Source organism: Ochotona princeps, chromosome 17 (genome assembly GCF_030435755.1).
Source record: "Ochotona princeps isolate mOchPri1 chromosome 17, mOchPri1.hap1, whole genome shotgun sequence".
Lineage (NCBI taxonomy): Eukaryota > Metazoa > Chordata > Mammalia > Lagomorpha > Ochotonidae > Ochotona > Ochotona princeps.
In genome coordinates this window covers 45,237,831-45,247,887 of record NC_080848.1, presented here as the reverse complement: position 1 = coordinate 45,247,887, position 10,057 = coordinate 45,237,831, and the positions used below count along the sequence as shown (strand labels likewise).

The 10,057-nt window shown below is 60.2% G+C and overlaps 1 protein-coding gene across 1 annotated transcript; it reads right to left on the bottom strand.

Moving 5' to 3' along the window:
• Window positions 1–4,429: 4,429 nt before the first annotated feature.
• NATD1 (N-acetyltransferase domain containing 1) lies at window positions 4,430–9,603 on the bottom strand. The gene is made up of 3 exons (XM_012931162.2): window positions 9,434–9,603; window positions 5,478–5,596; window positions 4,430–4,836 (listed from the first exon to the last, which is right to left on the bottom strand). Exons 1-3 carry the CDS (start codon window positions 9,537–9,539, stop codon window positions 4,720–4,722), a joined length of 342 nt encoding a protein of 113 aa, XP_012786616.2. The 5' UTR covers window positions 9,540–9,603; the 3' UTR covers window positions 4,430–4,719.
• Window positions 9,604–10,057: the final 454 nt, after the last annotated feature.

The following is a 10,057-nucleotide window of genomic DNA, read 5'->3' as shown; positions in this document are numbered from 1 at the left end:
TATATACAGAGGAGAGACAGAGAGGAAGATCTTCCATCCGATGATTCACTCCCCAAGTGAGCCGCAACGGGCCGATGCGCGCCGATCCGATGCCGGGAGCCTGGAACCTCTTCCAGGTCTCCCACGCGGGTGCAGTGTCCCAATACATTGGGCCGTCCTCGACTGCTTTCCCAGGCCACAAGCAGGGAGCTGGATGGGAAGTGGAGCTGCTGGGATTAGAACCGGCACCCATATGGGATCCCGGGGCTTTCAAGGCGAGGACTTTAGCCACTAGACCACGCCGCTGGGCCCTCACATTTACTTTTAACATATTGGTTACTCATTACTATGTCAATTAATTCCATGGTGATGTAAAGTTTTGCTGATGGTATGTTGGAGCTTTTAATTGATCGGGATGATAGTCTGCTGGCTCTGTCTTCAGACCAGAGAGTATATACCTAAGAAGCCGTTGAACTTGACTGGACAATAAGATGCTGGACTCTATGTTTGGTATATGCTTGCAATGGGGGAATCTCAACTGAACTTGAACTGTGTTTATGCAACAAGGTAGAGGAATCCACCATGGTGGGAGGGTTTGGGGAGGGGTGGGGAGAATCCCAGTACCTATGAAACTGTGTCACATAATACAATGTAATTAATGAATTTAAAATAAAATTTAAAAAATAAAAAATAAAAAAAAATAAAAAAAAAATTAAAAAAAAAGATTTATTATTATTGGAAAGCCGGATATACAGAGAGGAGGAAAGACAGAGAGGAAGATCTTCCATCCAATGATTCACTCCCCCAAGTGAGACGCAACGGGCCAGTGCGCGCCAATCCGAAGCCGGGAACCAGGAACCTCTTCCGGGTCTCCCACATGGGTGCAGGGTCCCAAAGCTTTGGGCCGTTCTCAACTGCCCTCCCAGGCCACAAGCAGGGAGCTGGATGGGAAGTGGAGCTGCTGGGACCAGAACCAGCGCCCATATGGGATCCCGGGGCTCTCAAGGCGAGGACTTTAGCCACCAGCCCACGCCGCTGGACCCAAGGCCACCCATCTTTGAGGCATAGTCATATGTCTGGGCTGGGCACACACTGTCCTGCAGGGATGGTGGTGGGGTGTGGGAGGCACGTCTCATCTCACCACCTCTGATGCTGTGCCAGGATGGCCTCACCTCCTACCTGAGCACGCAGAGGGGCCTGGCCTGGGGCTGCTGCCCCATCTGGGAGGAGTCGGGGGCCTGTCCTCAAGGGATGGCTGAGCAGCCTTCTGAACCCTGAACTGCAAGGATGGGGAGTGGCCCAGCACCTCCCACACTTGCTCTGGGGCGCTGGGGTGGGGGGTTGTCAGGGTAGTCCTGAGAGTCCTCCATACCCTCCTGGCCCTGGGACCTCCCAGGTTCCACTCCCTCCTGAAGCTTAGCCAGTTGGATTGTCCTTGACCTCCAGCAGAGTTCCTCCTGACAGTGAGCGTCTCCTGCAGGTGCTGTGACCGGGAGGGGCTCGCGTTAGATCCCCCAGGTTCTGCGACCTGTTGTGGCCTTCAGCACCCGTGGATAGGCCTTGGATGACGTGCCCTCTGACGAGTGGCTGAGGTACGTCATTACCAAGGGGCCAATACACTGCACTTGCCAGGGAGGCCCTGGCAGCGAGGAAGGTGTGGAGTGCGCACACACTGCTAGGTCCTGCTGGGTTCTGCCAGGGCATCTTCAGCCGTTGCTCATCCTGACGCCTGTGACCGCTGTGCCAACCTTGCATGAGGTCCACTTCCTGTATACTGCACCCTCAGGGAGCGTCACCTGTTCACCCTCCTTTCTGCCCAGTTGGCTCCCATAATCAACCCTCTGTCTGAGGTCTCCTCTGCCCCATCCCTGTGCCCCCTCTCCAACCACAGCTGGCATCCCTGTTGGTAGCAGGGGTTACCTTCTCGCACACAGTCCCTTGAAACCGGGGCCTGGCTGGCTGGCATGAATGCACACAGCGATGACCTCACTGTGGGGCTGGGATCCTGAGTGGTTAGATCTAAGTTCCCTCCCTCCCCCAACCAAGTTCATGTGTTGGAAACTTAATCTCTGAGACAAGCATGCCGACATGGGGACCTTGCAAGTGGACAACTGCCAGGACTACAGGGTGGGCCCTCTGTGTGCTATCACAGGGGCGTGGGACTCCAGTGATTTCTTGTCCTTCTCACTTTGGGATGATCCAGAGGAGGGCCCCTGGCCCCCACCCCAGCCTCCTGGACTGCAAGAGAGAATTCTTCAGTCCCCATGAAGCAACTGCACAGCAGCACAGGGGAGAACCTCATCCCAGTGGCTGACAGGCACCCCTGGGAAACACAAGCTGAACATGAACCTTAAGGGTCCCTCGTTCCGGGTCAAGGACACCTGGCAGTTTCTGACTCCCCCCCAGGGAAAAGCAGCAGCCAGGCACGCACAGAGCACAAGACGGCACCCTTGACAAACAGAAAAGAATCCTGCTTTTATTTAATCTCTTGTAGACACGGAGAACAAAAAATGGCCAAAAACAAACCCCTCAATCTGATCCTGCCGGTTGCAGAGCTGCGCCCCAGGCGGCATGCACAGCCCCGCTGGATTTCTGGTGTGGGGAGTGATCTGGAAGGAGTGAGACCCTGAGAACAGTAGAGACACACTGAGGTGGACAGGGACAGGCCTGGGGAAGGGGAGGGTGCCAGGAAAGCCTGGGAGTAGCCTGGCAGAGCCCCATGGCTACGCTGCAAGGGAGTTAGGGTGTGTGTGGGGGGGAGCTTGCACCTGTTTATTGCTTTCCGTGGCCACCTGTCGCCTAGATACTGCTGAGATCTGGCAGCACGTGAGCTGGAAACTGGGTGTGTGTCCTGGGCGGCCCCAGCTGTGTGGGCTGCAGGTTTGTGAGCCAGACCCCTTGAATCCCTCTCCCTCAGCCTGAGGTGCACCTCCTGTTGACCCAGCTGGGAGAAAGAAACAGGGCTGAGAGAAGAAAAAAAAACACATCCCCATTGGGGCATCTAGGCAAGGGGGGATGGGGAGGGCACAGGCAGCAAAGGTGCCTGGCCCGGGCGGGGAGGTGGGGAATCCTGATGCCAGCACAGCTGGGAGTCCATTTCCCTGCCAGGGGAAACAGAACGGCACAGGGCACACACCTGCCATGCTCATCACACCTGGGTCTGCCCACTGAGCCTTGGTTTGTCTCCTCGTCTGTTCAAAATCGGGGTGACTGGGTGAGGGTCAAAGGAGCAGGCCCAGGGAGCAGGTCCTGAGTAGAAAGGCACGGAGTCCCTGCCTGCTCCCACCAGGGTCTTGTGCAGGCTGTGGGCCCAGGCCCCAGCCACACAGGGCTCCCGTGGACAGGGGTGGGGTAGCACCAGAGGACAGGCCAGCCACGGGCCATCAGGATATGCTGGCTGAGGGGCAGTCTGTGTCACTTTAAGGCAGCCCCAAGAGGCCTGGGCCTTGCCTGTGGGAACCCCATCCCATGGTCAAGTACGCGGAGGGGGGTCAGTTACCTGCTGAGGAGCACAGTGTGCAGGGCCCTGGTAGGGCCGGGGCGGGGCGGGGGGCATCACTGCCTCTGTGCCCCATGGCCGGCCCTGGTGCTCGGCCACGGAGCCACAAGGAAGTCGGGAGCTTGTGCTCTGTGTAAGTGTACGTGTATGTGCGTATGTGTGTGTGTGCAGGGGGAGACCCTGGGGAGGCCCCCCCGCCCAGCCACTCCCAGGTCCACAACCTGCTCTCTTCTCAAATTGTAACCCTAGGCACCTGGCGCAGGCCAGCTGAGCCCCTTGCTCCCGGATCCCAGGTTGAGGGGCACCGAGGGCAGCCAGCCAGTGGCCATTGCTGACCCACACCTGGGAACTCAGGCCAGTCTCGAGGTCCCTGCGCCTGCGCACAACACCGCCCTTGGGAAGTTGGCTGGAGCTTGTCCCTTCCCCTCCTCTGCACTCCCCATGGAGAACAGGGTCTTGGTGCCAGCACTGGGCAGCGAAGGGGGGTCAGCCCACAGAGGGGGCCCTGAACCCGAGAAGCAGGGCCTGGACTCATCCCAGCCCCCATAGGGGTCCCCCACGACCTGCTGCTACACTGGGCTTCTGGGCTGTCACCCCAGTAAGGCAGGACTGGGGGGCCCCTGATGGAGACTGAAGACTCCCCCATCCCAAGGCATCCTGGGGTCCCCACCACCACCGAAACAGCTGAGCCTGGGCTGCCTGTGGGAGGCAGGCAGTGGCGACCTCCGTCTGCTGCAGAGGTCGACGGCCAAGGACAACACGGCCACCACTCAGCATGTGGTCATGTGTGTGCGTCGTGCATGTGGAAGTGTGTGTGTGCATGAGCTTGAGCCTGGGTTGGCGCTCAGTCCTCACCTCTCATGGCCCCCGCTGGGGACACAGGGTCTAAGAGAGGCTGGGGAGGGGGGGTGTTGTTGGTAGCTGGGGTGCAGTGTTCCTGCCCTTGGGAAGTTGGCACGCAAGGGTTACTTATTGCTCCATGGGGCTGCCGGAGACGCTCTCCTGGCTCCCAGGACAGCCATTCCCAGGCGGTGGCCACAGATCAGCGCTGCTGCAGGGAGCCTGGGACGCCCCCGCCGTGAAGCTCGGCTGGTGTCTGCATGGCAGGAGCTGCCGAGAGCTGAGGCCGTGGGTGCTAGACCCATCCTTAGCCAGGAGTAGGAGCCGGGGCCGCAGGTGGGCAAGTGTCCTCGTGGAGTCTGCTCCCGGCGGGGGGAGACCGTGGGGCCAGCCGGTGGCCGTCACGGCTGCAGGCGCTCCAGGTACTGCGGCAGGGGGTTTTCCTTGACATACTTCTGGATGTACCAGCATGTGAGGTGAGCCTTCAGGTCCTCCTCCACCACGAAGTCCAGCGCAGCCTGGGGCCAGGGTAGAGGAGGGGGGAAGGGGTCAGAGTCCTGCGGCACACATAGTAGGGCCTTTACTGATGACATCCCTGGGCCTCCTCCCTGGTAACCCAGGATGACCCTGGTACAAGGTACAGGCGCAAGTCCGCAGGGGTTTGCCATTCTGTTGAGCTAGGCTGAGGAAGGAGCAGGGGCCAGGACAGGTGAGAGGAGGAGGGGTAGCTGAGGGTCCCCAGGTCATTCTTCGCTTGTGGTTGCAATATCCCTGGTCCAGCCCAAGCCTGGACATAGGCCAGCTGGTAGGACCACCCCGGCCCTCCTCGCCACTGCCACCACCAGCTCTGCAAGAGTTTATTGCAGTACAGCTGCTATATGCCAAGTGCTTGGGTCTTGGAACAGGAGCAGGCTAGCCCAGCAGGTATGCGGTGACCCTGGCGGGTTCACTGTGCCAGGACCCTGCAGGACAAGAAGCACAGGGCTTGCAAGGGCAACCAGCAACCACGGAAGATGCTGAAGAGGTGAGGTGCGCCAGGTGCCAACTGCACCTACCGGCTGCAGTGTTGACAGGGCTCACGTTGGCCCAGCAACAGGCTGGAACAGAAAGATAAAGGCCCCTGTACCCATCTCCAGCCCCACATCCCACCAGCCCATACCTTGGCAAGGTGCTTGGCGATGCCTCGGCCGCGGTAGGCGTCGGGGACCTCAGTGTGCTGCAGGTCCACGATTCGCTTGCCCACGTACTCATAGAGAAGGACAGCTCGGTCATGGCACCCTGGGGGAGGGAACAGGTACATTCAGGGACACCAGAGACCAGGCCTGCTGAACATGACAGTCCCTAAGAAACACTCGGGTGGGCATTAGTTGCTACACTGGTCAGTTTCTGCTGCCACCTCCATGGCTACACCTGAGCCCCATCCCAAGTCACCCACCTGCTTCCATTCACTATCCATCTTTCTGCTCACTCCTGCATCCAGCCACTCACGTATCCCAGGCACCCACTGACCCATCCAACCATTCTTCTATCCAACCCCCCATTAGCCTGGATAAGCCATATCCTGTCACCCCACCCACTTGTCTATCACGCATTTACTTCTGTCCACTCTTCTACTTTCCCATCCATTCATCAAACAGTTCCCGAACTCAGCTATCACTTTAGGCCCTAGGACAAAGTGACGGACAAGCCAGCTGAGGGACCAGATGCGGGCACAGACAGTGGAGGACCAGCGAGCCTGGCTGCAGCAGGCCTGACTACCAGCCTGTGTGGCTGGCAGGCAGACACAGGTAGGAGGAAAGGGAATCAGTCATGTGATTATGCCAAGCAGAGGGACCATCCAGCACAAAGACTCTCAGCTATGAGGAAGCCCGAACAAGGCCACTTCCAAAAATTCACACAGGCGCAATAGCTCTACAGGCTGATCCTCCACCTGCAGAAACTGGGGTCCCATATGGGTGCTGGTTCAAGCCCCCAGCTGCTCCATTTCTCATCCAGCTCCCTGCTTGTGGCCTGGGAAAGAGGCAGCGAATAGCTCAAGTCCTCGGACCCCTGCACCCACATGGGAGACCCAGAAGAAGCTCCTGGCTCCTGGCTTCGGATCGGCTTAAGCTCTGTCCATTGCAGCTGTTTGAGGAATGAACCAAGAAATGGAAGATCTCTCTGTCTCTCCTCTCTGTAAATCTGCCTTTCCAATAAAAAGAAATATATACTTGAAAAGATTAGTGTTCACAGAATATGTGTATCTTAGAACAGATCACACACACAGGTCTCCGCTCCTACGACGCCCCCAAGAGGAGCTCCAAGGTGAAGAGTGGCTTCACTTTCACACGCCCAAATAACCATATCTGTGAACCCCAGCTTGCTACCAGTGTTTCAAAGTATCGCATTCATTTCGGGGAGTCACAAGGTGACCAGTGACCCAGGTGAGGGAGCGGGAAAGAGCCTGGGTGTCCCAGGCCAGCGCAAGGGCAGGCATGAAGGCATCAAGGCTGGGAGTTCCGGTTCTAGGGCCTGGGCAAGGGCTCTGCAGCGCTGGGAGCCTCCCCACCGCAACCCAGAAGCCACAGATCCTGTCCCCCGCAAGGCTCCCCGGACCCCCAGCTTGTGGAGGGCATTGCTAGGGGCTGGTTCAGGTTTGGGTGCCAGGTAGGTGTTCCAGAATGACACCCACAAACCCCTCCCTTGTTGAGTGCCTATCAGCGGGGGAACAGGCAGGAAGAAAGATGGCCCTGCCAGTGATGGGTGGATGTTGCGCTAAGGAGAGTGGCACAGAGAGGGACAGGCAGCCCGGGGAGGGGGCACAAGGGGCACATGCAAAGGTCCCAGGGTCAGCTGTGGAAGTGGCAGTGAGACAGCCAGTTGGCTAGGTAGGAGTGACTGTGCCTGGCAGGAATGCGGGGTCCCGGGGATACCCCATGCAGAGCCCAGCAGGGACAAAGGAGGTACATACTGCCACCTTGGCTCACTGGCAGTGGCTTGGCTCAGGTCTCCAGGGGCCCTGATCTGGGCTCCGAAACCTGCCCCAAGGGCCCAAGGCCAGGCAGCACCGGTCACCTGGGAATCACGGAGAGGGAACCCAAGGCCTGGGGGGCCATCGTGTGCTGTGGCTGTCTAGAGAGAGAAAGCAGGTTGAAGCTGCTTTCCTAAGGAGGGGGCCCTTCCCTGTGTGCCCCCCCCCCATGAAGGACCAAAGACCCCTGGGGGAAGGCGTCCTGAGAAATGGGGCTTCACCTATACCGGTCGGAGGGGGACGGGTGAGTCAGGGTGCCCCAGGCCTCTGGCAGCGGAGGTGTAAGGGGAAGTTCACCAACCTTCAGCTGGCCTCTCTGGGGGCATGTGTGTGTGCGCACATCTGTGGGGAGGATGGGTACAGGTGCACAGCCTGGCTGCGGGCTCGTCCTCATGGGAACACAGGCTCCTGGCAGGTGCACAGATGCAGGGGCCTGGCACAGGGGCAGGGCCTCATCTCAAGTGCTACTCAGCTCTGACTGGGGCAGAGGAGGAGGCCAGAGTAGGGCAGCCCTGGGAGGGAGATGGGAATTCTTCTAGCTTAGCTACCTCCGGTGCCCTCTGTTTGCCCATCTGTCAAATGGACCCTTTAACAAAACCTGGAAGGGATGAGAGGGTGTCACATGGCATCCCTTCACCCCCATATCACCCAATCCTGGTCCCTTCAGTCCACATCTGGCTGGGAGCTGGGCCTTCCTGCCTGGCCCTCACATTCACTGCTGTCAAGTGGGCAGTGGCCGCTGCCTGCGTCTGTTCCACCTTGCCCTCCGAGCCAGGTAGGACAGCCCAGCCTCTGCTGGGCGACTCCTGGGCACCCCAACCTGCTGCTTGCTACTCAAGAGACCCAGAGAGTGGTTTTCCATCCCCCTACCTGGTGCAGGGCTTCCTGGTACACAGTAAGTGCTCACCAAACACAGGTGCCCCAGCGTCTCCCCTCACCCACCCCGAGCTGGCAGGCACACAATCGGCCTCACTCTGCCCAGCCCTTCACACCTGCTGGCTTCCAGGTGAGGCCTGAGCCCAGATGCAAATACCCCCTGGGACCCCAGTGCCTGGCAGGGCGCAGGTTGCAGAGCAGCGCAGGATCCCAGGATGAGCTGTGGCTAGGCCATCCTGACCACGCTCAGCTCTGGAGGGCTGGCGCTGTCTGGGGGGCTGGTATGGTCTGAGCCCATTTGGAAGAGAGAAGCCAAACCAGCCTGAACACCCACTTCTTCCCTCTTTCCCTTGGGGGTGCCAGAGGCCTCTGCACCTCAGAAAGGGGGATTCAGAAAGTCACATGGCTTCTCCCTGTCCCTTAAGAGAGGGAGAAGGGCTGCTGAGTGTCACAGCCACACCTGGACACGACCTGGTATGACAGAAGGGAGGAGGTGGACCAAGGTGGCTGAGGCCCCGTTTTTGAGGTCCCACACTGGGCAAGGCAAGCCCTTTCTAGAAACTGCCCTGGCCTTAGTTTCCCCATCTGTGATGAGGGTGGCACTGCCAGTCCCAAGCGTAAGGCCGTGGAGGCCGTGGCTGGATTAGATGGCCAGTACTACCCAGCTGGGTGTGTATGTGTTTAGGCGAGTGTCCTGTTTCCCCCCACCCCCACCGGCTGACCCTCAGGAAAGCTTCCAGCTTTCCCTCCAGGTGTCCCGGGCCTTTGTCTTCCCTTCTCAGAAATGGGCTCCGCAGCCCCCTGCGGGTTCTCCCCACCAGGACAGGGCCACACTGGGCCAGGCTCAGGGTGGCCTCAAAAGAGCTCCCGGCTATCAACATTCTATTTCCCACCCCCAAGGGGCGGGCGCGGGCCGCTCAAAGCTTCCAAAACAACGACCCCCCGCACCGCTACCCCAGCCCCCAACCCTGCTGCACTCCCCACGCAGCCGCTGCGCCCTCCTCAACCAACCCGTGGGGTGCAGGCGGGGAGACCGAGGCACCGGGGCGCACGGGGGCGCACGGGAGCTCCCGCCTCGCTCAGGACGCAGACCGAGTCGCGCAGGGGGCCACCCCGCCGCGGGCTCCCTCCCGCCCCCCGGAAGACGGCCGGGTCCGTGCGAGCAGGTGCCCGGGAGGCCAGAGTACACCCCCCGGGGTGCACACAAAAGGCGGGCTGCGGCGCGTTACCGTTGAGCCGGACGGTGAACTGGCGGCGCCGCCGGTCGTGCTCCACGCGGATGGGGCAGCCCTGCTCCTGCGCGCCGGGCGGCGCGGCGGCCCCCGGGTGCGCCATGAGGGGCGCGGGCCGCGGCGGGGTCGGGGTGCCGGGCGCGCGGGGTACCGGGCGCGCGGGGTGCGGCCCGGGGCGGCGTTGGCGTTGACACTGCGCGGTGGCGGCGACGGCGGCGGCAACACAAAAAAACAGAAGACGGCGGCGGGGGCGGGGCGGCGGCCAGGAAATCAGCTGTGCGGTCACGTGCGGCTCGCTGCCCAAGGGCAGGCGGTCTTTTTGTTTTGATACATTCCTGTCGGCTCTTAAAGGGGCCGCGCGCCGCGTGCCGCAGGCAACCCCAAACAAAACAAGGCGCCGCCTCCCACGCGGGCCGCCTTCTCTTTCCCTTTTCCCTCCCCTCCTCTCCACAATTCCCAGCCTTGCGTTTTGCCGGGTGGCGAGCCTCCTTAGCGTGAGCTAGAACGTCTCCCACTACCCACAACCCCCCAAAAAAAGATGGACCCCCCATCTCCCACTCACTTATAGGGAGATTTTGCTGAGGCAGCATTTATTAGGGGCCTGCTGCCATACAGAGCAGC

Bases quoted from the DNA above. Each gene is read 5' to 3' on its own strand.
- NATD1 (XM_012931162.2), bottom strand. From the start codon at position 9,539: ATGGCGCACCCGGGGGCCGCCGCGCCGCCCGGCGCGCAGGAGCAGGGC. The intron at 5,597-9,433 runs GTAACGCGCCGC...TCCCTCCCCCAG, and splicing joins GTTCACCGTCCGGCTCAACG to GGTGCCATGACCGAGCTGTC. The intron at 4,837-5,477 runs GTATGGGCTGGT...CCCTGGCCCCAG, and splicing joins TCGCCAAGCACCTTGCCAAG to GCTGCGCTGGACTTCGTGGT.